Source organism: Nelumbo nucifera, chromosome 4 (assembly GCF_055504915.1).
Source record: "Nelumbo nucifera cultivar China Antique chromosome 4, China Antique-T2T, whole genome shotgun sequence".
NCBI classification, from domain to species: Eukaryota; Viridiplantae; Streptophyta; class Magnoliopsida; order Proteales; family Nelumbonaceae; genus Nelumbo; species Nelumbo nucifera.
Window position 1 is genome coordinate 87,862,913 of NC_142652.1, and position 27,744 is coordinate 87,890,656.

The 27,744-nt window shown below is 40.2% G+C and overlaps 1 protein-coding gene across 5 annotated transcripts in view; it reads right to left on the reverse strand.

Moving 5' to 3' along the window:
- Positions 1 to 1,420: 1,420 nt before the first annotated feature.
- Positions 1,421 to 27,744, reverse strand: part of LOC104612727 (hyperosmolality-gated Ca2+ permeable channel 1.7-like) — a 141,564-nt gene continuing 115,240 nt past the window's right edge. For 3 of the 5 annotated variants that reach the window (XM_088902554.1, XM_088902552.1, XM_010280284.3), the window contains 5 exons: positions 18,600 to 18,845; positions 17,989 to 18,313; positions 3,539 to 3,769; positions 2,773 to 2,993; positions 1,421 to 1,725 (listed from right to left, as the gene is read on the reverse strand). In XM_088902554.1, coding sequence (XP_088758680.1) covers positions 1,722 to 1,725; positions 2,773 to 2,993; positions 3,539 to 3,769; positions 17,989 to 18,313; positions 18,600 to 18,845 — 1,027 coding nt within the window. In that variant the 3' untranslated portion in view covers positions 1,421 to 1,721. Of the gene's footprint in view, positions 1,726 to 2,772; positions 2,994 to 3,538; positions 3,859 to 17,988; positions 18,314 to 18,599; positions 18,846 to 27,744 lie in introns of those variants that run through there. The other 2 variants (XM_088902553.1, XM_088902555.1) reach the window with 2 other exon arrangements.

Below are 27,744 nucleotides of genomic sequence, written 5' to 3' on the forward strand. Positions count from 1 at the left end.
CGAGATGAAGGGGTTAACGACGTCAGAATTGAACAATCTTGGTGCCGTTGGACTTGGAATTTCAAGATCCATCCACTTAAAAGGTTGAATTCCATATTTCATAAGGAATAGGGTTCAGATCAAAGATGATCCCGACCGGACGATTAGAATCGGTTCCGGCTTCGGGTCTTGAGATGATGGGGTAAATGGTGTCGGACTCGAGTAATCTTAGTGTGGTTGGATTTGGATTTTTAGGCTCTATGTACCTATGATTTTGGATTTCTAATTTGATATGAAATGAGGTTTATGATCAAAATGACTCTGATCGGATGATGAAAATTGGTTTCGGCTTCGGGTCTTGGGATGAAGGGGTAAATGGTGTTGGAATCGGGTGATATTGGTGTTGTTGGTTTAGATTTTTGGGCTCTATATACCTATGGTTTTGGATTTCCAATTTGATGTAAAATGAGGTTTATGATCAAAATGACTCCGATCGGATGATCAAAATCGGTTTCAACTTTGGGTCTTGGGATGAAGGGGTAAATGGTGTTGGATTTGGATGATCTTGGTGTCGTTAGGTTTGATTTTTTGGGCTCGACATACCTATGGTCTCGGATCCTTGAGGCCCCAACTTTTATAAAATTCAAAAAATACCCCTAGGTCAATTGAGAGGTTATTTAAAGAATGCTTGAAACTCAAAATGCTGCAAAAAGACTAAGAAACGCAAAAACAGGGTGTCTGTAAAATCCACACCAAAAAAAGAGAAAGTGGAAAAATTGGTTAACAATACAAATTGGAAATTAAATTGTGATCTTTACAAATACATGTACTAACATTCCATGTCTCATCTAGGGCTATAAACAACATCCGTTTTTATCTAAGATGGAATCCAAAATTGATTCATCTATAACATGGTTGAGGATTTTCCTCTTCTTTTTATCCTAAATACAATCAAGGATTGATCCATTGCAGTATGGTATGATCACGTAAGATCTGATTATATGCATTTAAGCATGCAAGGTTGGTGTATATTTTGGATGTTGATTATAATTTACTAAGTGTCTCAAAAAATTGTTAGTTATTTCATTTTATCATCTATATTTATATTATACCATATAATGCATATACTTGCATTGATTTTGGTACAGATGATAAAAGTTAAACGACTTAAATCAGAATTTCATATAAGGTTAATATTTTACTTGCATGTGCAATGTGCTTGTACACTAGTCTATATTATATGAAGCAGATACTTACCTTGAGTCCCGTATAAATCATAAAATTAAATCCAAGTGCCTTATGTCATATATGATTAATATTTACACACACATAGCATATACTCTTACACTAGTGATATATAATATCAAATCCATTTCTAGTTCCTTTTATTAATAAATAATATTTTGATAAGTTTTAATTAAATTTATTATAACACACCCAATATTTATATGATGGCCAAAATTTCATTAAAATTGAATACTAATGAGATGGTATTTGGATACAAGCATATCAAAGGGATGGGAAAGAGAAAAGAAATTAAAGAAAGAAAGTTCAATGTGATTAAACACCACAAGACTCTATTCAGTAAATCTAGGATGGACAAAAGGTCCTTTCGTCCATGATGCACATAATTGGCAGCTCACCCAATGGAATACCTCTGGACTAGGATTGGTCGTCTTCAATTTTCCCTCCATTAAAATTTAAAACCATCCCTCCTGCATGCGAAGATAAACACGAGCTTCTTACCTGCAAAAAGTCTCTATAAGACAATAATTTGTGATTCTTGAAAATAAGATTCAATTTCCATAAAAAAGAAACTGAAGTGATTGTGGGTGAGTTGAAATGACCCCAAATTGAATGTTTTCTATTTTTTTTTTCAAAAATTCAAAATAAAATTTGAAACACCACAATGCCCCAATATTCCATATAAGAATGATTAGATTCATTTTCCTAGCATAAATGGAACTGAATCGATTGTGAGTTTGCTATTTTCTATTTCCCAAAGGCTCAGTTTGGAAGGAGTACAAATACAAATATACAAATATGTAGAATGCAAAACCTTGTAATTTATATTATTTTGTATGTATTTGCACTGTACATATTTATATTTGTACTCCTTCCAAATTGAGCCAAAAATTCAAAAAATAATCACAAAACCTGGGGAATCAAGAGGAGTAATGAACAACTCTATTTTGTATGTATAATAGATTTATCTTTCCTTGTTTTTCATCTCTTGTCCTACCTTCAAGCTGCACAAGTCCCTTCTCTCTCTCTCTCTCTCCTTTTTTTCTATTTTGTGATATACGATTAAATAGAAATAATTCAAATAAGGTTTACTGATTGCATCATATAGATACAGTCTTCACTCAGACAGGAGGATTCGTAGAACAGCACCTCTATGTTGCCAAAAGAACCTCTCGCTCCTCTGATGTGCGTGGTAAGTGCGTGTATCTATGGTTTTTTTATACAATTTTCCATTTCCTAACAATGATAATTTGCTATCAATGTAATGTTGCTACTTGCTAGATCTAGACCCCACACTGCTTCACTACTCTGTATATTGAGAATATCTCTCTTATATTTGCATGTTACTATCCAATGAAGGTCTGGGGAGAGACAACTTTATGCAGCCTCTTGCAAATACAGAGGCTGTTTCCAAGATTTGAACCCTGGTCACCTAAGTCGCAATGTAACAACCAAACCATTACGCCAAGGCCCACCCTAAGACTCCACACTAACACACACACACAAAACAAAAGGAATCCTCAGGATAATATGGACTATGGAAAATACATTGAACCAGCTTGAGAACCATGTTGTTCCCGATTGGGTGTACTCCAAGCAGAATTTCTCTTGGTTTGCACAGGTTGATTGTACTCTTCCTCATTAATGGATGATGACCTCTCCGATTGGTTGTCCTTTAAGACTGGGTGCATGTATGCATCCTGGAGGTAGATTTTCAAGTTAAATTTGGGCTCTTTTGCACGCTCTAATGTATCCTTTCTCATTGCATCCTGTTGTCAGGCATAACAGAAATTAATATCACAAGTAGAAAAGTAAATGCAATCACATAATACGCATGTAACATATTATCAATTTCCTTCAGTTTTGTCTAGTTTCCCATTCACAACAAGGACAACATAAAACTTCCTCTATGCAGGTATAACCATCTCATGGTTGCAAATCCTTTTAAACCATCTTCCATACGTTTGGACCAAAGGATTACATGCACCAATAGGAAGATGCTTGTGCGGTCCTGACTGTGATGTGATAAGATGTAAACCCCTAGACTCTCCGCATTTGCACAAAAATTCCAGGTCTAATTTTTGTCCTTTTATCATTTGGCATCTCTCTGTAATGGAAAAGGATCATTATGCTAGGAATTACTCTTTTTCCCATCTTAAAAGAGATAGATCTAAACTGTGTCAGCTTTATTTTTATGACAACACCAGTGCTTCTGCTGCACCGTTTAAACATATCAAGGATTCAAGGCAAAGAATATGCAGGATCAAAGACACTGCAGATTTATCTGTGTGAATAGCAATAAAGGATTATTAACCTGTAAAGGGAATTTCACAAATGCTGATTCAAAACGAACTTTGCAGAACCTATGGAACCCAATGGTCAATACAGGAACTGGAATGAGTAATGATGCTAGGCCAGCTCCTTTTGTGCCCATCAATCCCATTAGCAGGAGTTGTGAAATGATCAACCCAATAACCAAACGGCGATGTACATCTGGCCAGAATGCTGCCCCACTCTCATATTTCTGATCATATACGTTGATAATCTTTGAAAATGGGAAAAAAAAATCCATGAGCAAGGTGTTCAAAAGAAAATTGGTCAGCTTGTTGCCACATAGGTTAATTGTCACAACTCCTGAAAATACCCTTAATGCTTGGTCAACAGAAATACATTCATAGCATTTGGTAATATATCTCAATTAGAAATATTAGAAACAGTAACAGAAGTTTAATTCATTTGGCATTATTTAAATTTTAAAGCAGAAAATTGGTCAGCTTGTTGTCATATAGGTTAATTGTCATAACTCCTGAAAATATCCTTATATGCTTGGTCAACAGAAATACATTCATAGCATTTGGTAAAATATCTTAATGAGAAATATTAAAAACAGTTAAACCGAACTTTAATTAATTTGGCATTATTTAAATTTTAAAGCAGATAAAAAAAAACAAAGAAACTAAAGTAACACTATCATCACTCAGCATATATGACTAATTTACCTATGAAGTTGAAAGTATCAGCATGTAAGCATTGATGGAGATCATACAGATCCTTAAGGACATATTATAGAAGGAGAAAAATACCAACCACACTGCTGATTTGGCAGGAATATTATTCTTGGAAAATGAGCTGATTCTTATCATACGGGTATCTTGGTCATTTTGATCAATGTATGTTGGGTCCAGCCTATTATTTTGGTTTGTATGGTCACAGTTTAGTTGTATTTAAAATTTCAAAGTCATTGGTTTAGTTTATGAGGTTTTAGTCTTTTATTAGAGTCTGAACGGCAGAACTGTAATTTTCAGTTTTATTAGTTTAAGGAGTTCAGCTGATCCTAAACAATCTATATATGCGCATAAGGTTGCAAAAATAAATCATGGTTAATTATTCTATACTATGTGACTTTTGGTGAGTGATTCCTAAAAGCCTTGGAGTGATTCTAGGAACTGCAGGAATGTGTCTTGGGCTTTTCTTCTCTTTTCTTTCAATATTTTTTTTTAATTCATCCACTAACAGCCAAAAAAGACCTCATAAAAAAGGCAACCAAAAGTTATCATTTATCATCAGCTAAAGGAGTAAATTGATCCTAGGTAAGCCTCCTCTCAATTCCCTTCAATTCTCAACATCCACACACCTTTTCTAGAGAGAGAGAGACTTCTCTCTCCAGATCATCCCAATCAAATCCTAGTGAAAACAAGGTTTGTTCAGCCATCCCCCATATCTAAGATTCTTCTTCATCCCACTAAAAAACTTTTCAAAATTTCCATTTAAAACCCTAGTTTTCAAAAGTTTTTAATTTTTCTTTTGAAAACTTTCTATCTTTTTTGTACCAAACCTTCTCAAGACCCCTTCAAATTCAATCTCCTCTGTTAGTTCACCAACCTAAACATCCCTCTAAATCAGTTTGAAGAAACCCCATTTCAATCCCTAGGTATTGAATTTTTTTTGTCTCTCTCTAGAAATTTCAGCACTAAATAAGTTTCCTAATGGCATACATATAGCCTTAGACAAACCTTCATCCACCTTCAAAAGGGTTGATGGGTTGTTGAGTGAGTCAACAACTTTTTGTAATATAACAGGTTAGGAGTTGACTTGAACCAGGATTTTGACTAGATCACTGGGTTACTGATTTGACCATCCATGTCAATGATGGGTTGAAAATACCAGTCCACACAGCTACTGACACCACCTGTACGGATGATGACATCAACAGAAGAAAAGCTAAACCCCCCTATGTTGTCTTGATGATCTCTTCTTGCTCTACTACCAACTTGCAACTCACCAGATGTGCAGTTCAATGTTAGATCAAGGAATAACGAGAAAGAAGAAAAAAAGGGAAAAAGAGGAAGAAAGATAAGTTTTAGGAAAAAGAGTGTTAGCCTAATTGGCCACTTATCCCATTATCATCTCCTTAATACAAAAAACAATGGAATTACAATAATGCCCTCACTCCCATTACATGCTTGTTTCTCTACAAAAAAGCATTAAGTTTGGTACTTAGAACACTAATATGTAGGGTAAAGTGTTGCCTTTGTTATTCAAATATAAATATGTAAGATAAATATTTATAGAGTTAATGCTAGATGTTGAACACAAGTTCTTCAAATATTAGAAGAAATGGGCATGTGACCCTCAAAAAGATGGAATCATAATAAACCTTACCTACCCTTATCTATATTGCTGATTGGAATATATAGACACACACAAACGCATGCACACACACACACACATACACAAAGTATAAAGAGTATAAGTGCAACTTGGGCAGGCTCAACCCAAGACCAACCCAACCCAATCCGAGTTTTTGCATAGGTTGGCCTGAGTTTTTCGAGTGCAGGCTGGGATTGGGAAAAATAACTCAGGCCTGACCTAAATGTGGGTTGGGCTTGGATTGAAGCCTTGGGTAGCTCAAGCCCGCCGGAACAAATACATACATATATGTATTATATTTATATAAAACATATATTTTTTCTAATTATTTATACACATGTATGTCATGTATAAAATATGTATTTATAGATTTGTAAATGAAATTTGTACATATTTTAGTTGTAAATCACACCTGCAATAATCTAAATTAAAAGAAAAGAAACGGGAGAAAAGGAGATTGAAGAGAGAGAAGTGATGGAGGAAGAAGATAGAAGAAAAGGAAGAAGAAGAGAGAGTAGTTCAAAACCTCTCTTCAGCCCTCAATGATCTCTTTTATTCTTTTGTTGTAAAAAATAAGGACAATTACATGCCCTTAGTAGGGCATCCATCGCTAAAGATACAATAAAAAACAATAAAAAAAAAAGAGAAATCAGGCCCATAACTAAGGCGCACTACCTACTAACACAAGTCATAAACATAAAAAAAACAAAGAAACTAAGGCCCATTCGGCCCATTATCATGCTGCCCAGCTTGCTTACACAATGTTGTAACTTTGCCTTGGGGACACCCTTGGTCAAAACATCTGCTAACTATTGCTCTGAGGCAATAAAAGGAAGGCAAACTTCTCCGGAAGCTACCCTTTCTCTTATAAAATGCTAGTAAACTTCAATATGTTTTGTCCTATCATGCCGAACTGGGTTGTGAGCTATGTTGGTCATGCCAAACAAGCAGTTCATACCAAAGAGGAGAAGACAAATTTCTGGGGTGAAGAACTGAATAGTTCGGCCCAACTCCAAGAGCCTCAATATATAGATTAATGAAATAGGAATGTTTATAGAAAAGCCCTTGTAGGGCTAAGGAGAAAATAACAACAAAATAAGAGATACAATACAATAGGGACTACATTAATATGGTACATCAATGAGACCCTTCACACTCCCCCTCAAACTGATGCAAAGGCATGGACATCAGTTTGCTTACAAGGAATAATTGTCTGGATCTCAACATGGCCTTTGTGAAGATGTTTGCAACTTGCATATTGGAGGCAACATGAGGGGGAGAGATAGAGCCCGCAAGAAATAGGTAGCGGATAAAGTGGCAATCCACCTCAATATGCTTCATTCTTTCATGAAAGACATGATTAGAGGCAATCATAATAACACTAGTGTTGTCTACTGTTGAGCAAGAACTAGAGAAGAGAGGAGAGGAGAGGAGAATAGAGAGGGAGAGAAGAGAGGAGACTCGAGTGGACTAAGAGCCCTCCTTAACTCAGTGGGCGAGAGTTAGTATTATTATTTATACTGGCCCAGTCGTACATCATAAAGACAAGAGAAAATTATAATAGTACCTGATGGTGCGCAATCCGGCTGGTCCTAGCTGTCAACGACCTTGCCTCTAAATGAAGCTATAGGGAGCCTGAAACAGAGAAGATGAGGAAGCTCCGGGGGGAACCCGGTATGAATGCTCCGAAGCTCAAGTTAGAATTCTTAGGCAAGATAAAACCAGATGGCGCAAAGTTCACATACCTTGTTCTTGGGGGGTAGGGAGCCTTTTATAGCCACCTCGTGCACTCACTCCTAAGCTTCTGTCAGGTCGGGTATGATTACCTCTGGGCTCCTGCCAGTTCGGGTGTCATCCCCTCTGCTGGACAGAACCGCCACTGCTCCCTTTTGTCGGAGCCGTCTTTGCGACTGGCGATGACGGTGGCAGGTGACCGTTGAAGTGTGGCTGTCAAGCGTTAGATCCCAAGTCAGTCAGGTGCGCCGCCCTTGGATACGGACCTCCTCGGTGTCAGGTATGGTACGTTTGTTCAGTTCGGCATCCTGGAGGCGAAGTGCTGGAGTGGCGAGCAAGGTGAAGTCTTGAGTTCGGATAGGGGAGTGTCCCGAACTGCCATGAAGCGGGCCAGTTCGGGTTATTGCCTTGTGTGGCTCGGGGCCTAAGGGAGAGTTCGAGCTCCTCGTAGGGAGTTTCGGGCTCCTAGTAGGGAGTTCGGGCTCCTCGTAGGGAGTTCGGGCTCTTAGTAGGGAGATCGGGCTCTTAGTAGGGAGATCGGGCTCCTCGTAGGGAGTTCAGGCTCCTAGTAGGGAGTTCGGGCTCCTCGTAGGGAGTTCGGGCTCCTTGTTCGGATTGCTGGTGGGGAGTTCGGGCTCCTTGTGGGGAGTTCGGACTGCTGGTTTCCTCCCTTTGGTGCTTGCGCCCTGGGTGCGCTGCTGTGCCGAGCTGTTTGCCTTTGCCACGTGTTGAGTGATTACGAGGTCGGGCCAAATCTTCCTTCATCTTGCGGTACTAAACCTGAGAACATAAACAACTGTTAACACTCCCCCTCAAGTTGGAGCATAGATATCAATCATGCCCAACTTGTCACACAGATCACGATGTCTGGAATGGTTTAGACCCTTTGTAAAGATGTTTGCAAGTTGGTTCTCATAATTGAAATAGGGAGTACACACATTTCTCCTATGATGACTTTCTCTCTGATAAAATGCTTGTCAACTTCAATGTGTTTTGTTCTATCATGTAGCACCGGATTGGCAGCAATGTTTATAGCTGCTTTGTTATCACAGAATAGAGACATAGGTTTGTCCACTAAGAAGCCCAACTCACTCAACAAATTCTTTATCCACATGCCTTCAGCTACCCCATGGGCCATAGCACGATATTCAGCTTCAGCACTGGATCTAGCCACAACATTTTGCTTTTTACTCCTCCATGTAACAAGGTTCCCTCCTATAAATGTGCAGTAGCCACTGGTAGACTTTCTGTCACTTTGGGATCCAGCCCAATCTGCATTTGTATAAACCTCAACTTTTAAATGTCCGTGCTTTTGAAATAACAAACCAGCACCCGGATACTTCTTTAGATATCGGAGGATTCTCTCTGCTGCTTCAAGATGAGAGGACCTAGGAGCATGCATGAACTGACTGAGGACACCAACAACATATGCAATGTCTGGGTGAGTCATAGAAAGGTATAACAACCTCCCTACAAGCCTCTGAAACTGTTTCACATCCTTGAGAGGTTCACCTCGACTGTCACCTAATTTATGGTTGGGGTCAATGGGAGAGTCAACTCGCTTCACCCCCATCTTCCTTGTGTCTTGAAGGAAATCTAGGACATATTTCCTTTGAGAGATGAAGATACCCTTCTTTGATCGGGCAACTTCAATTCCAAGGAAGTATCTGGAAGGTCTTAGATCCTTCACTTCAAACTGAGTGGCAAGAAAGAACTTCAACCTTTGAATTTCATCCTCCCAGTCACCAGTAACAATTATGTCATCTACATATACAATTAGGGTAGTAATTTTACCTTCTCCTCTTTTCACAAATAGTGTGTGATCTGATTGACATTGCTTGTATCCTTTCTGCTGAACTTCCACATGGAATTTGCTGAACCAAGCTCTTGGTGTTTGTTTCAGCCCGTATAAAGACTTCTTCAACTTGCACACTTTTTGTTCATTGCCTTGAGCCAGAAACCCAGGGGGTTGAATCATGTAAAGTTCCTCTTCAAGGTCACCATTCAGGAAAGCATTCTTGATGTCAAGCTGATGTAAATCCCAGTCCAAATTAGCAGCAAGGGAGAAAAGGACTCTAATGGAGTTCATCTTGGCAATAGGAGCAAAAGTTTCAACATAATCTACTCCATACACTTGAGGAAACCCCTTTGCCACTAAGCGAGCTTTGTACCTCTCCACTGTTCCATCAGCCCTATGTTTGACAGTGAACACCCATTTACATCCAACTGGAACCTTTCCCTTAGGAAGATCAACAAGATCCCATGTGCCATTCTTATGAAGGGCATTAATTTCTTCCTTCATGGCATTTGTCCATTCAGGAATTGAAAGAGCTTCTGCCACATTCTTAGGGATAGGAACATTGTCAATGGAAGTAAGAAAAGCACGGAATGAGGGTGAAATGTTCTCATAGGAAACAAAGTTAGAAATGGGATGTTTAGTGTTGCATAATCTAACACCCTTCATGTGATCAATAGGACGGTCAAGGTCATTAGCAGCAGAGGGATCATTTTCAATAGATTCAAGGACATCATTGGGAGCCAAAATACCTGAGTGAGTATGATCCTCCCCCGAGGAGTCTGGTGGCACTGGAGGTACAACTTCCGGATTTTCCACAACTCTTGAATTTGGTTGGCCTTTGCGACGACGAGAAAAAACACGAAAAGGCGGAGGGTCAGGAAGAGAAGGGGAAGAAGGATTAGGAAGAGGAGACTGAGCCAATGGCGAAGAATTAGGAAGAGGAGGAAGCTGAACCAGTTTCTCCTCATGTCTACACTCCCCCTGAGGAGAAACAGGAAAGAAAGGCTCATCTTCAAAGAAAGAAACATCCATGGAGACATAGAATTTCCGAGAAACAGGATCAAAACAACGGTATCCCTTCTGAGTAAAGGAGTAACCAAGAAATATGCAAGGGATAGCACGAGAATCCAATTTCCCACAGGTGGGAAACAGATTTTGGACAAAACACCGACAACCAAAGACACGAGGAGGAATAGAAAGAAGGGGAGCCTTAGGAAAGAGAAGTTGATGTGGGGCATTGTACTCTAACCAACGAGAGGTCATATGATTTATAAGGTAAGTAGAACAAAGAACAACTTCAAGCCAAAAACGTTTGGGGACATTCATATGAAGTAGTAAACCCTGAGCCACTTCAAGGAGATGCCGGTTCTTCTGTTCGGCCACACTATTTTGTTGTGGCGTGCAAGCACAAGAGCTACGGTGAAGAGAACCACACGAAGCAAAAAATTCTATGAGGTCACTATGAAAAAATTCTTTGGCATTATCTGATTGAAAATTTTGAATTTCAGTCTGAAATTGAGTAAAGACCATCCGCTGGAAATTTTGAATGATTTTTGGTACTTCCTCCCTGGTTCGCATCGGGTATACCCAAGTATATCTAGAATAATCATCAATGAGGGTAATGAAATACTTCTAGCCACTCTCAGATGGTAAAGTAACAGGGCCCCATACATCAGAATGAACAATGTGAAAAGGAGATTCAGATTTACTATTTTTTTTGAAGAAACTGAGTTCTACAATGTTTACTTAACTGACACGTTTGACAAGAAAAATCAGAAACAGACATTGACTTAAACAGTTATGGGAATACAACTTTCAAAGACTGAAAAGACAAATGACCTAGACGACAATGCCATAAATAGACTCTCTTCTTGCAGGACTGACTCATAGACTCTGTAACATGAAGACCAGCCTTATTCTCCAGCATGTAAAGTCCATCAACCATACGTCCCCTACCAATCGTCCTCCCCGAGGCCAGATCCTGAATCACACAATGAGAAGGGAAAAAGATCACTGAGCAATTCAAGGAATTAGTAACACTACTAACGGAGAACAAATTAATGGGAAATTTTGGAACATGAAGGACATTAGAAAGGGTAAAACCAAGAGGAAGAGATAGGGTTCCTTGACCAGCTATGGAAGTATATGATCCATCGGCTAGTCTCACCTTGTCTCTTCCAGAAAGAAGGTGATAGGTTTGAAAGTAAGAGGATGTACCAGCCATGTGTTTTGACGCTCTAGAATCAATGATCCATGGAGAGTCAGGGGTGTGAGAAGTAACATGGAAAGTTGTGGCAGGGTTACCTGACGTAGATGCAAATGAGGTTGGGGGAGGAGCATCCATCTGACGAAGTGCTCTACCATAGAGCTCTAAATGGTCACGGAAGGAATTTATAATATCCTCCCTCGGGTCAGATCCAGTGAGATGTGTCTGGGTCACAGTAGAAGTGGAGGGCTGATTCTCCCGAGTAACCATGTTGGCCATGTGATGTTTCTTCGTACCTTGCTGTCCGGGCCTCTTATTCACCTCAGAACCTTGCTTCTTAGTCAGATCTTGAGCCCATTTTGGTTTCCCATGAAGATCCCAACAGGTATCTTTGGTGTGTCGGGATTTCTGACAATGAGTGCACCACAATTTATCCTTATCTTCTGTTTTTTTTTGGAGATCTCCTTTCCTAGAAGAAGATCCCACACTAGTAGAAGCACCCCCTTTTGCTACCAACACAACTGCATCCCCACCAGGACTGTTCATCAAACTTCTTCTGCTCTCTTCAGATTGTACAAGGGCATAGACTTCTTGAACTGATGGGAGATCCTTAGAGCTGAGAATCTGAACTCTGATAGATTCATACATAGGATTCAGACCATGTAAGAAGGCAAACACCCTTTGTTGGGAGACAAGTTGCTTGTACATTTTTGCATCCTCATCACACTTCCAATCCACACTCTGGTAATGGTCCAACTCTTTCTAGACAGAGGTCAAGTCAGAGTAATATGCAGATAAAGACCTCTCCCCCTGTCTACAAGTGGATGATGCTGCGTGCAATCGATAAATTTTGGCATAGTGTTGCAATTCTGAATAAGTAGATTTTGCTTGTTCCCAGATCTCATTTGCAGTTTCAGCCCACATGAAGTTTTTTCTTATTTGTGGTTGCATAGAGATCAAGAGCCACGACATAACCATACTGTTCTCCTGATCCCATCTATCATATTCAGCATTCCCAGAGGGTGGTTCTTTGATTTTCCATTTATATAGCCTATTTTCCCCCTTGCAGTGATGTATAATTTGATCCCTCTTGACCACTCTAGGTAATTTAAACCATCAAGAGGGACAACAGCCATAGGAAAAGATAGGTCACCCCCACCCATTCCATTCAGCATTGAGGAAACTCTAGATGTGGCTGAATCTTCACTACTCATGATATCGGGATTAAAAAAAGAGGAACCAAATGAATACTGCCGTACAAGGCTATTGCTGAAAATAGGTCCTTCTGACCTACGGTTGCACTGGGAGTAAAGACTGAACCCTGTTGATGCAACACTGGAACAGGTCTGTACGACCTACAATCCTTTTAGGAAACTAAAAAAATACTGCAGTTGCAGTACATCACGAGGTCTGAATGACCTACAAATGAACCGAGGTCATATGACCTCCCAACAGAATGAAAAAGATGGTGGAGTTCACCACACAATCGGCTGGCCTGATAGCCAAACAGTCACTGAGATTAACAGGGTAGCCGAACAGTCAATCAATAAGATCAATACAACATCAGCTTCAGGGCATCAACAGTCCATCATAGGGTTGAAGGAATAAAAAAAAACTCAGTTGAATACAGCAGCTTGTTAAGGAATACAGTCAACTCCATCAATCGGCTGAACATTCAATCAATAACCAGTCAATCAGTAGGGCAGCCAAAGGGTAGATGACCAGTACCTCTTTTAACTTCAGAAGATAGCTTCTCTGTAAGCTAGAACTCCCTCTACAAACCTCAAGAGATAGCCTCTCTACAGTCAAACAGACGGTGGATGCAACTTCTGGGCTGGAAGATGAAAGGTCTCTATGACTTCTGGGTCGAACTGAGTACACTAGATTAGCAGTTCGATGGAGCCAACTCTAGAAGATGAAAGGTCTCTATGACTTCTGGGTCGAACTGAGTACTCCAGATTAGCAGTTCGATGGAGCCAGCTCTGGGAGATGAAGAGTCTCTATAACTTCTGGACTAGAAGATGAAGAAGACCATCTGCTCGACATTGAACAACAGGTTTGCTTGACACCACCCTTCAGGCCTGGACGACTTGCTCTGATACCATGTTGAGCAAGAACTAGAGAAGAGAAGAGAGGAGAGGAGAATAGAGAGGGAGAGAAGAGAGGAGATTCAAGTGGACTGAGAGCCCTCCTTAACTCAGTGGGCGAGAGTTAGTATTATTATTTATACTGACCCAGTCGTACAACATAAAGACAAGAGAAAATTACAATAGTACCCTTGCGGTACTAAACCTGAGAACATAAACAACTGTTAACATCTACATACAGAGGGATAGGTGGGAGAGGAATGACCTAATTCCTAAAATAAAAATTGAAGCCAAACAATTTTGCTACAAACAGATGACATTGCCCTATACTCTGCTTCCGTAGAGGACTTGGAAATAGTTTGTTGTTTCTTGCATTTCCATGAGATTAGAGAATCACCCATGTGAAATGCCAGGATAAGTCATGGTGAGATAGATGAGAGATCCCACAATTTGTCGATAAAGGGAGGCATCAGGAAGCAAGGGACCTTCTGACTTGGACAATTTGACATTCAGCTCCAAGGGAGTGTCTACCCGTTTATCGTCGGTAAGACTGGCCAACTAGACAAGATCAGAGGCATACTTGTGTTGGAAAATGAAATATCATCGGGAATTCCTTTGAACTTCAAGCCCCAAAATAGGTAAGAGGGCCTAAATCCTTCATGTGAAAGGAATTGTGAAGAAGAGACTTGAGCTCTTGAATTCCTTCAATATCATCTCTAGTCAACATGTCATCCACATACAGGAGGAGAATCATAATAATTGGGGCCTTTTCTACACAAAGACAGAGTAATTGGAAGCACTCTGGTTATACCCGGCTTACACAACATCTCTGAAATTTTCAAACCAAGCTTGAGGAGCTTGCTTTAGCCCATAGAGAGATTTCTTCAACTGGCAGACGAGGGAGGGATCTCTACAGTACCCTGGTGGAGGTTTCATATATACAATCTCTTTTAGGTGCCCATGTAGAAAACCATTTTTCACATCTAGTTGAAAGATAGTCCAAGAGTGTTTAGCAGAGAGGGCTAAGAGAACACGGATTGTAGTGATCTTGGCCATTGGGGCAAATGTCTCCTCATAATCGATGCCATACTCCTGCGTATACTCCTGGGCCAGGAGTCGAGCTTTATATCGGTCCAGAGACCCATCAGATTTCAACTTGATGGAGTAGACCCATTTGCTCCCAATAACAAAGCCATCTGAAGGTGCTGGAACTAGGTCCCAAGTGTCGTTCTTGTGCAAAGCTTGAATTTCTGCATCCATGGCATCTCTCCATCGAGGGCTGCTAATGGCCTATTGGTATGAGAGGGGAATATCTGTGGAAGACAAAACAACGTAAAAGGAGCTATGGTCTAAAGGAAAACCATAGCGGTCAGGTGGTCTACATATACGGGTAGAATGACCTAAGGGAACAAGAGGACAGGAATGTCACTTATAGGTTTATTTGAGATGGGTGAAGGATCCGAACCAGGAGGAAGGGGGGTCATAGACGCAGGTACTGAACCACAAACTTGCTTGCAAAAGAAGACGAGAAGATCTTTCTCGGCAATTGATGACAAAGCATTCAATGAGTCAAAATCATACAAAATAGAAACAAAGGGTGCAGATTGTTAGGTTGAAGGGTTTTATGTATTGATGATTCAGCTGCAAAGTGTCCTTATTAGTCTGTATTTGTGTTTTAGTTGTTATGTACTGGGCCTGTGTTAATGGGCTTAAGTTTATTTGCTGTTTTAAGTAGTCTGGGTGTCCCATCACTAATCAGGGGCATTTCAGACATTTCCTGTAACATTGTACTGTAATACTATAAATAACAGTACTGTCGACTGGGTAGTTCAGTTCGACATTCTCAGCATCTCTTGCTCTTCTTCTCTCTTCTGCTACTTCGGCTACAGCATTTCAGCCTTCATGGTATCAGAGCATTGAGCACCTTCCTGGTTACAGCCGACCCCATCTCCTCTCTCTTGCTGTCTTTCTTCTCTTTTTTTTTTTTTTGTCTGGGTTGCTGCTGTGAAACCCTAGGGTTGTAGGAGAACAACACAAGGTTCGAACCTAGGGTTTCCCTTGGTAGTAGGGCGCAAAGGAAGTAAGACCCAGAAGCTGATGTCCTACTAGACTGTTTCTAGTAGTTAGCAGCGATTCGGCTGCTAAGAGAGGTCTGTATAGGACAGACCTAGTTGAGGACTGATTTCAGCAGTCCCAGTATTGGCCGTAAGGAGGGGAACTTTCTTTATAGTTGCAGTGCTCGAAGCTCAAGTGGAGTCTGCATAGCACAGTAGTGGAGAGCCCTCAGTTTCAGGTCGGTTACCAGCCCAGAACACCTCATTTGCTGCCGTAACTGAACTGCTTCAGAACTGGGACAGTCTTGGCAAGTTTGAAACTGTGTTGCGAGCTGTCAGAACCTGCTGTGATCACTTCGGCTAGTTAGAACCTACTTCAGAACTGCTTCAGAACCGGCTGTGATCACTTCGGCTAGTCAGAACCTGCTGTGATCACTTCGGCTAGCCAGAACCTGCTTCAGAACTGCTTCGGCTAGTCTTAATCAGTATCATCAACACAGGGGCTGCAGTCAAGATGTCTTCAATATCCGGAGAGGTTTCTTCTAGGGATACTTATTTCATGAGAATTATGGTGATTATTAGTTAAAGATCACTACTTATTACTATGAAACCTAGGGATCTACCCTAGGATTTATATTTTTTACTTTAAAAATCTCGTCACCTCGGCGACTAGGTGGCAAGGTGCCCCTATGACCTAGCTTCGCCTTGATGCCTTGAAAATTATGCCCCTAATCTAATCAAATATTACTATAATTTATTAATAGTTAATTTTTAACTTAAATTAATAATATTATAACGTTTTAGTTAATCTATTATTAATTAATATATCATAATTGATTTTTATTTATATGATTTATTATTAATTAATTGTATGCTTAATTGTACCATAAAGAGATTAGTGGTGAATATTTGTTTAACAGATACTTAATAGGAGAAAAGTGAGGAGAAGAGAAAAAGTAAGAATAAATAGAGGGAAGATTATAGGGATGTAGGATGTTATGGGTTAGAGGGGGAGGTGCAACATCAACCAGAGGTATTAATTGGTGGGGGGTGGAGATTTAAGTGGATACTTTTAAGAAAAGGATAATTTAAAGTAGTATTGTTATAAGAAGCATGGATAACATGTCCAACTAAGAGTGGGAAACATTTTTGGAAACAAACCAATGATGATTGGTTTATTGAAAGAAAAGAAGGAAAAAAAAACACAAAATAGAGAAGGGGGAATGGAGCAAGTACAGAGCTCCGTTTAATTTATTTAAGCCATTATCATATGCTGAAGAAAATAAAATAATACAATCTAAGAGTCTCAAGTTATATACATTATTTCTGCCAAATATATACTCTTGACAACCACCTCTCCTTATGAAGAAAAATTTTGGAAAAATATGAAAGTCAAATGCAAGATTTGAGCATTAAAATGGGAGTTTTATATGTTTCCAAACTAGGTAGAATTGGAGAATTGGTCCTTATAAATTACTGCCATAAAAAGAAGAATTGGTGCTTATAAGTTTCATAGGATTTCTCTGACTTCCCTAATTTGTTTTCATTCGAATTTAGCAGAAAGAAGCTTTTGCCTAGAAATTCTCTTCAGAAATTGGATAACGAATAGATCCATAAGTATGAGACTATGGATCTACCAGTAACAAACAATGGTAAGCACAACATAGTTTACCACATGCCCTCAACAAATGAGCAATATGAATTTCTTCACAGATTTTTGAAAACTCCCAAGTGTTGAAATTTACCCAAAAAAATCTCTCAAGTGTTGAAATTTACCCCAAAATATCTCTTAAGTGTTGAAATTTACCCAAAAAAGAACCTATCAAGTGTTGAGGACAGGTGGTACAAAAATATGATGTACTTAGCATTGTTTGTTACTAATAGATCCAAACCCCAAGTATGACAAAAAAGAAAAACAATATGAGAATTGAAGCTATAAATTAGATGTCCAGTTTCCACTTGTAAGAAAAGAGAAGAAAAATGAAATGAAGAGAAAATGACACTTTAGCCTTAACCATCTTGATTGTTAAAGAAATTCACCGAAAATAGTTAAAATAATGGGGCTGTGGGCTATAGTATTTTAGAGTTACCTTTCATGTAACTCTAAAATACTGTAGCTCACAAACACAGAAAATACCATAGGAAATTCCTTCAACTATGAATTATTTTCCATGTATTTCACATGAGTCAGTGCTTTCAAGGAACTTTATCAATGAACTCCACCAGCTAACATACCTGATGACGAAAAACCACATAGGACAGAGCAAAGAAGATGACAATGAAAGGGAGAATGACAGGTGTCACTACTGAATAGACAAAGCCAAGCAAGAAGTATAATTGTATCTGAGGTTCAAATGAAGCAAAATCTATGCTCCCAGCATCCATTGCTTCTTCTCTTTCTTCATCTGTCTTCACTAAGAATGTATTCTTTAGGTGGAATACAATTAATGGAAACAATCTAAGAATCTCTGCAGCTATTCCAGCCCAACCATCAACCATTACATAAGTAATAAAGAATGTGGCTTTCATAGGGATGGTGACACCAACTGTTTTTGGAATTCTGCAAAAAATCCAATTTCTCATATTAGAATTTCATAAAAATTAGAAGAATGCTTGCAAGAACTGAACAAGATCCCTGATTCCTATTATGTTATTATGAAATACATATTACCCATGATGCATTCGATCTAGATGTATCAAAGACAATTGCTGCTTTTAAAATTAACATACTCCAGTTTCCAACAATAGTTCATACAGAGCAACATCCTTAAAAAGCTTTAGTAATTCTCTCTGAGTGTGTTAGCAAGGAGAGGATTTCTTGTTGATAAAGGATAACCGTAGCTTACTCATGTGGAGGTTGGTTGATAAACTGATAGAGCTGTTGAAAAGCGGTTCCTGTGATTACGCTCCCAAGAAATATGTTCACAAGTACGAATAGGTGATACTTCCCAGCTGACCTCCTCTCCAAAGATGACAGAGATGTATGACCTTCTATCTTGGACATGGTCATCAGTATATTTGGGAGTACAAGAAGGAATATTTTCAATGCAATTCCAGAAAGAAAACCTTGAATGAAAGACTTGACAACCTCCCTGCAATAGTATTTTCCAAGGATTGTAAAAAGAAGGATGGTAATAACCAAAAAAAATGAAACATGTTCCTTTATTATGAATAAATTTTCTGAACTGATGAAAACAAGAAGTATCAGATATCAACCATTTCTCTTGGAAATAATGTAACAGCCCTCAGTCTCAAGACATATTTAACAAGACCATCATAGATTAAATTATAAGGTTAAGCTCCTTGCTAAAACCCGAGTTTGATACTATATAAGTTTATTTGACAACCTATCCAATGAGAAAACTGTGTGAGACAATTTAAATGTGATTAAAGCTGTGTGACTCATGTTAGGTTGAAGGTTTTTTATGTATTGATGGTTCGGCTGATAAAAATTCTTATAGCCTGTATTTGAGTTTAAGTTATTATGTACTGGGCTTGTGTTAATGGGCCTAAGCTTGTTTAGTGTTTTAAGTTGTCTGGGTGTCCCATCACTAATCAGGGGCATTCCAGTCTTTTTCTGTAACATTGTACTATACTCTAATATAAATAATAGTACTGTCGACTGGGCTATTCAGTTCGACATTCTCAGCATCTCTTGGTCTCCTTCTCTCTTCTGCTACTTCGGCTACAGCATTTCAGCTTTCATGGTATCAGAGCATTGAGCACCTTCCTGGTTACAGCCGACGCCATCTCCTCTCTCCTGCTGTCTTTCTTCTTTTTTCATCTTGGTTGCTGCTGTGAAACCCTAGGGTTGCAGGAGAACAACACAAGGTTCGAACCTAGAGTTTCCCTTGGTTGTAGGGCGCAAGGGAAGTAAGACCCAGAAGCTGATGTCCTACTAGACTGTTTCTAGTAGTTAGCAGCTATTTGACTGCTAAGAGAGGTCTGTATAGGACAGACCTAGTTGAGGACTGATTTCAGCAGTCCTAGTATTGGCCGTAAGGAGGGGCACTCTCTTTACAGTTGCAGTACTCGAAGTTCAAGTGGAGTCTGCATAGCACAATAGTGGAGAGCCCTTAGTTTCAGGTCGGTTACCAGCCCAGAACACCTCACTTGCTGCTGTAACTGAACTGCTTCAGAACTGTGACAGTCTCGGCAAGTCTGAAACTGTGTTGAGAGCTGTCAGAACCTGCTGTGATCACTTTGGCTAATCAGAACCTGATTCAGAACCTGCTGTGATCACTTCGGCTAATCAGAACCTGCTTCAGAACTGCTTCAGAACCTGCTGTGATCACTTCGGCTAATCAGAACCTGCCTCAGAACTGGTTCAGAACCTTCAGAACTGCTTTGGCTAGTCTTAATCAGTGTCATCTACACAGAGGCTGTAGTCAAGATGTCTTCAGTATCCGGAGAGGTTTCTTCTAGGGATAACAGACCTGCGGCAAGGTCTTCAAATCTGGAAAACCCTAATCTGCACAGCTTGCAGATTACAAGTGTGCCACTGGATGAATACAACTTCAGCCGTGATCTCACAGGCTACCTAGATGGGAGCAAGAAGGAACCTGAGGTTGGCAGTACAGAGTATGCTGTGTGGCGCAAGGAGAATGCCACAGTTATGTCCTGGTTGCTTGCCTCTATGACTCTTCGGGTTGCCAGGACTGTTCATCACTTTCCTACAACAGCCAAGATTTGGGAAAAGGTGTCTAAGACCTATGGACAAAAGAAAAACAATGCTAGAATCTACAGATTGAATCAAGACATTGCTGCCTTAAGGCAAGGTGATATGACAGTTGCCACATACTTTGCAACTCTGGAAGGTCTTTGGGAAGAACTTGACCCTCACTTGATATTAGATTGGGAAAATGCCAGGGACAAGGAGAGACATGATAAGCAGATTGAAGAGAGCAGAGCCTTCAAGTTCTTGGCTGGTCTGGACCCAGTGTAGGAGGGTATAAGGTCACAAATTCTAGGGAGAGATGAATTGCCCGAGTTACACCATGTTTATTATCTGGTGAGGAATGAAGAAGTCAGGAGAAAGGAGATGCAAGTTAACTCTCAGATTCAACCAACTGAACAATTTGGAGAACATTCAGCCCTGGTTTCTACCAAGGGAAACAAACATCCAGAAAAGAAGCACCTCAAGTGCACTCATTGTGGTAGTGAGAGACATGTAAAAGAAAAGTGTTGGGTTCTGTATCCTCACCTGAAGCTAGCTGCATTAAGAAAGGACAAGAAACAACAGAAGGGTTATGCGACAAGTGGGAATCTTGTCACCAGCAACAATGGTGACAACTCACAGAATATACCAACAGTGTCTTCTTCTCCTATGGGACAGGTTGCTGATTCCTCTGGAATTGGTGCTTTGGGCTTCACTGCTAGTGAGGTAGAGGTCCTTAGCCGAGCATTAGCCCGTCTAAGGAAAAATTCTTTTGCTTCCACCTCTCTTGCCAGATCAGGTACAGTCTCTGCCTTCAGTGCCACTAGCTCTATTGACTCTACTTCTTGGGTTATTGATTCCGGTGCAACTGACCACATGACACATATGTCCTCCCTATTCTCTTCATATCATCTGTTGTCTGGTCAGGATAAGATGAGAGTTGCTGACGGGTCTTTCTCCACCATCTCTGGAAAGGGGTGACCTAAGCAAGGACCTCTCTCTTAAATCAGTTCTACATGTTCCCAGTCTTACCTCAAATCTTTTGTCTGTTTCAAAACTTACCAAAAATTTGAACTGTAGTATAACTTTTTTTCCTACTCATTGTGTCTTCCAGGACAGATTGATGAGGAGAACGATTGGGAGCGGTCATGAGTATGGAGGCCTCTACTATTTTGATGCAGACATCGGTTCAGCCTTACAAGCATCTGCTGCTAGTAGTCTGGAGAGTGTGGAGTCAATAGCTAGGTTGCATCTTTGGCATGCTAGGCTAGGTCATGTGTCTTTCTCTTCATTAGAAATGTTGTTTCCCGAATTGTTTAAGGGCATTTCAAGTCAGAGTTTAATCTGTGAAGTATGTCAAATGTCAAAACAATGTAGAACTGTTTACCCAATTTCCAGTAATGAAATTTGTGCTCCTTTTGATTTGGTTCATTCTGATGTTTGGGGCCTTTCACCCATTGTTTCTATTGATGGCTTCCATTACTTCATCAGTTTTATTGACCACTACTCTCGATGTACATGGATCTACCTGTTAAAACGACGGGATGAAGTACCAAGGATAACTATGGCATTTTGCAAGATGATTGAAACGCAGTTTAATAAGAAGATTAAACAATTCAGGACAGATAATGTTGCTGAATATTTTGAAAAATCCTTGAACTTATTCATGGAAGATGCTGGCATATTACATCAATCATCCTGTGCTAATACCCCTCAGCAGAATGGGGTTGCTGAGTGCAAGAATAGGCATCTATTGGAGACAGCTCGAGCCTTACTATTCCAGCACAAAGTCCCCAAGCAATACTAGTCTCAAGCTGTACCTACTGCATCATATCTGATAAATCAGATGCCATCTAAGGTGTTGCGTATGAAAACCCCTTTCTCTGTTTTGTGTCCCACTCTTCCAGACTTTCCCCTTCCTCCTCGGGTCTTTGGCTGTATATGTTTCATACATGTGAAGGATCCAAAGAAGACCAAGCTGGATCCTAAGGCTACAAAGGGAATATTCTTGGGGTACTCTCCTACACAAAAAAGTTACAAGTGTTATGACCCTGTCTCCAAGAGAAAGTATGTCACCAGAGATGTGGTCTTCTTTGAGTCTCAACCCTATTTTCAGTCTTCTCAGAATCCTCTTCAGGGGGAGACTAGTGGGATGGAAGAGGATTCTCATTCTCCCTCCTTTTTTGTTCCCCTATCTGCCTCGGGTCTTCTATCTTCTTCTTCTACTCCTTGTTGTGGCATTCCGGGTCAACCCAATGAGGCTCCCACTGTGCCGGTTGTTAGACAGTTTTGTATGCCCTTAGCTTCAATCCGATTTGATGTACTTTTGTTATTTAGTGGAAATAAATAAAGTGCATGTTTGATTCATGTTGTTTGGTACAATTCTGTGTAAGACCCTAAAACTGGACACTTATAGAGACTCGTGTTAGTTTTAAATGTTCACAGCCATTGGATAAGTCTGGGGAGATTTATCCTGCCAAGGCTGATACTGGTGTGCCACCAAGTGTTGGGATGGCCTGTCTCGGCCACCAGGGTAAGACCCAAGGAACATGCAGTATGGGATTACTCGAATCCTTGAACTGGACCAGATTTCCAGTATTGTCCTGGACCTTGGAGATAGATGGGCAAAACTGGAAAGTTACACCTGACCCCTAGACTCGATTATGATACTTCACTAGGTGTCGGATCAGGCTGTCTTTGATATGCCAATCAGTGAGATCCTTAGATGGGGATCAAAACCTGGGTATGTTGGGACAGTCTGAGAATTCATCTGAGTGGGTGATCATAGTGACAGGATCAGCCCCTTTGTCGGACAAAGGTAATGATCGGGAATGCACTCTCTCTGATGGAAACCAAACTGCCGGCAGTTGATTTCAATCGTTGGAATTTTGTGTTGCAAAATTAATTTATATATATATATGTACGGTTTCGAAATGTTTGCAAATGGTTTTAATTCCCGGGAACCATGTGAGTAGAGAGTGCGACACTGTTCCTTGCAGCCGAGCGAGAGGTCCTCTCTTGTCGGGCAGTGCTTGATCATTAAGGGCTGAGAGGTTAAGTGTAAGACCATTTAGGATAATACCTGATGGGCTAATCTTGCACCTACCCACAGTCCCTGGGTTTTTATAAGATGGCTTGGCCCAGGGACCACTTAATGTAAGTGTTGGGCCCATAGGGTCCATGTGATGGGCTCAGGGGTTCACTGAGCTTTTCAGTGAATTCAGCTGGGCCGAACCCATGTGGCTGGTGTGTAGATCAATGCGTGAGTCCCATGCCATACAAAGAAGCCCAAATGGGCAGCAGATTGGAAACTAGTTAAATACTGAACACTTAATGAGCCAAAAGCCCATTTCGAGCTGGGCTGATATGATCACCCATCTATGGGGCGAATCTAGATTAATGTTAGTAAAAGGATTGGGCCTTTAACCTTATCCACTCCAGGAGACCAAATTCAAATTAGATTTGAATCTGGTAACCTCCTGATAAGATCAGGAGTAAGCTAACTTAATCTGCAGATAGGATTAAGATAATCCCCTATCCAAATACAGATTTGGATTGGGATAACTCCTAATTAGGAGGTTTCTTAATCAAGAAGAAAGGAGGAGAAACCCAAGAGAAATATATCAGATTTCGAACCTAGGGTGAGCAGGCAAGAAAACTCCCTGCGAATTGAGATTAGATCTCATACAGACTCCAGAGAGAAGAGAAGCAGTTCAGCCATCTTCGTCCCAGGAGTTCTCCTCCAACCGCCGCCATTCCCTCTTGCAAGATTTGATCTTTGCAGCGATAGGGAGTCAAGAAATCAGTTCTTGCGAAAAAGACTGAGAAAGGTTCAGTGTTCAGAGTTTCCAGAGGATTCTTGCGAAGGATCCAGTGTGTAGGACGCACCCTGCTGGTTCCGTTCCATCCACAACTGTGTCATCTTCAGCAGGAGCGGATCTTGGTTTCTTCTTTGGGCGTGAACACCAACTTTGGGAGATACTGCTTCTCTGGATCAGGTATATTCCTCTCTTTTGCTTTTTGGTTCAGATCTGGTTCGATTATGGTTCAAGTAGGATCCTTGAATATAGTATTCTAAATTTAGGGAATATGATTCCTAGTTGGGAGAAGGTAGGAAAATTTTTGAAATTCGCCCACCCATTCCGCAACCTTTTGGCGTCCATTAGATGGATCCTACCATTCTTTCACCAGTTACCTCTCCTGATGCTGCAGATGTTCCTGAAGGCTCTAGTAGGCAACAGAAAGAGATACTCACATACAACAGAAGAAAAAGGGGCCCTCAACCTCATGACAGCAACCAGTTGGACTCAGATCAATCTATCTCTACAATCCAAGGTAATTCCAACTCACATACTTCTGATTTGGATCTCCCTATTGCTCTCCGTAAGCCTATCCGCTCTTGCACCACCCGGCACCCCATTGCTGATTTTGTTTCTTACTCACATTTATCTCCTGCCTATCACTCCTTTGTGTCTGCTCTTTTCTCTGTGCATGTTCCTTCTAGGTACTTAGAGGCTGTGTCTGATCCAAGGTGGAAAGGAGCTATGAATGAAGAGATGAAAGCCCTAATGAAAGCAAGAACTTGGGAATTAGTGGATCTGCCAGAGGGGAAGACCACTGTTGGGTGCAAGTGGGTGTTTACTGTAAAGCACAGGGAGGATGGGTCCATTGAAAGGTACAAGGCCAGACTTGTGGCAAAGGGGTTTACTCAAAAAGAAGGGATTGACTACAAAGAAACCTTTGCCCCAGTAGCAAAGCTCAACACAATTCGGGTTCTACTGTCACTAGCAGCAAATTTTTCATGGGAACTTCATTAGCTAGATGTGAAGAATGCCTTCCTAAATGGTGACCTTCATGAAGAGGTATTTATGGAACCTCGACCAGGCTATGACTTTGGTAGAAAGGTGTGCAAACTGAGGAGAGCATTATATGGGTTGAAGCAATCTCCCCATGCATGGTTTGAGAGGCTTTGTGGGTCCATGAAAAAAGTGGGGTACACTCAGAGTGGTGCAAACCATACCTTGTTCATAAGGAGACAGGATAGCAAACTTACGACACTCATTGTTTATGTGGATGATATGGTAATTACCGGGAATGACTTGGAAGAGATAAAAAGACTGAAGGAGTTTTTAGCTTCGGAATTTGAGATCAAAGACTTGGGCCATTTGAGATACTTTCTTGGGATTGAAAGTGCTAGGTCAAGAGAGGGAATCTACATATGTCAGCGGAAGTATGTTCTTGACCTCCTAGAGGAAACAGGCATGATAGGGTGTAGGCCAGCAGATACTCCAATAGAACAAAATCATGGCCTACAGGAATCAGTAGGGGAGGACTAATGTGATAGAGAGAGATACCAAAAATTGGTAGGGAAGCTGATATACTTATCCCTCACTCGGCCAGATATTGCTTATGTTGTGCATGTTGTCAGTCAGTTCATGCACTCTCCAAAGATCCCTCATATGAAAGCAGTTGAAAGGATTCTCAGGTACTTGAAGACTTGCCCAGGAAAGGGAATTCTATTCAGGAAAAACAATAGAATTGAAATTGAAGCTTTTACTGATGCAAATTGGGCTGGTTCTGTTGGAGACAGAAAATCAACTTCAGGATATTGTACATTTGTGGGAGGGAACCTGGTCACATGGCGCAGTAAGAAGCAGAATGTAGTTGCTAGATCAAGTGCGGAAGTAGAATATCGAGCTATGGCTCACAGGGTTGCTGAACTCCTATGGTTCAAGACCCTTCTTAATGAGCTTGGTATTAAAGTTGAGGGTCCTCTCAAATTGTATTGTGACAACAAGGCTTCCATCAACATTGCAAATAACCCTGTGCAACATGACAGGACAAAACATATTGAGATTGATTGACATTTTGTTAGAGAGAGAATAGTCTTGGGAGAACTCTACATTCCTTACACTCCATCCGAGATGCAAATTGCAGATGTACTGACTAAAGGGTTGGCTGCAGCAGAGTTCATGGACCTTCTTGGCAAGCTAAACATGATTGACATCCATGCTTAAGCTTGAGGGGGAGTGTTAGGTTGATGGTTTTTTATGTATTGATGGTTCGACTGATAAGAGTTCTTATTAGCCTGTATTTGAGTTTAAGTTATTATGTACTGGGCCTAAGCTTGTTTAGTGTTTTAAGTTGTCTGGGTGTCCCATCACTAATCAGGGGCATTCCAGTCTTTTTCTATAACATTGTACTATACTCTAATATAAATAATAGTACTATCGACTGGGCTATTCAGTTCAACATTCTCAACATCTCTTGGTCTCTTTCTCTCTTCTACTACTTCGGCTACAACATTTTAGCTTTCAACTCAATCTAAATAAAGCTTCCATTGCTAGTGAGGTCCTTTTTGTCACAAGCAGAACAAATTCAAGATCAGATTATAACAGATAGCATTGTAAACATCATTATATGTCATGTCCGATTGCTGGAAATTCTTCATCATGCTGCTTGTTATGATTAAATCGGTAAGCAATTGGTTTGCTTGATGGTATAGACTCAACCTCACATAAATGATTCATCAGTTGTTATATAAGATCATTCTATTCAACCAAAGTGCACCTTTGTCTATCATGTATGTATAATATATACCTGTAGAGCATAGTTTTCAAGGCGCCAAGGCGAGGCTAGGCGGCAGGGGGACGCCTTGTCGCCTAGTCGCCTAGGCGCCCGCCTAGGCAATGGATTTTTTTTTAAGTGAAAAATACGTATCCTAGGTAGTTCCCTAGGTTCCATAACCATCTTTCCTTAATAACTATCCATAATTTTCATAAGAAAATTATAAACTTCATGTTTATGTCTAGAAAATCAACATATTTATGAGAAGAAAAAGAACAAAGAAAAGAAAATTCAAAAAATATGGGGACTGAACCCCTATTTTTGTTATATGAAAAGAAAAGAAAAGAAAAAAAAGGTCGAAGAAGTAACAATATTTTTGTTTATAAACACAAAAAATGAAGAAATTAGTTTATAAACACAAAAAATGAATATTTTTGTTTAATAATGTCTATTTTATAATTATAATCTCAAAAAAGTAACAATATAAAAGTATTTTATAAGACACCATGCTAAACTGCTAGGTGACTGGGCAAGGCGAGCCTCCAAGGGTGCCTTGTCGCCTAGGCGCCCACCTAGGCATCACCTTGACAACTATTCTGTAGAGTTCTCTATTTGTTGCATGTTCTTTCCATTATTTTTAAATTTAAAGATATTGAATTATGCTGCTGTAGACTGGGTCAAGATTTTACCAATCAATTTTGACAAGTAGCTTCATGTTCCTGTTGGAGCTCTCTTATCATTGTTTTAAAATCATTGTCCAACTAATG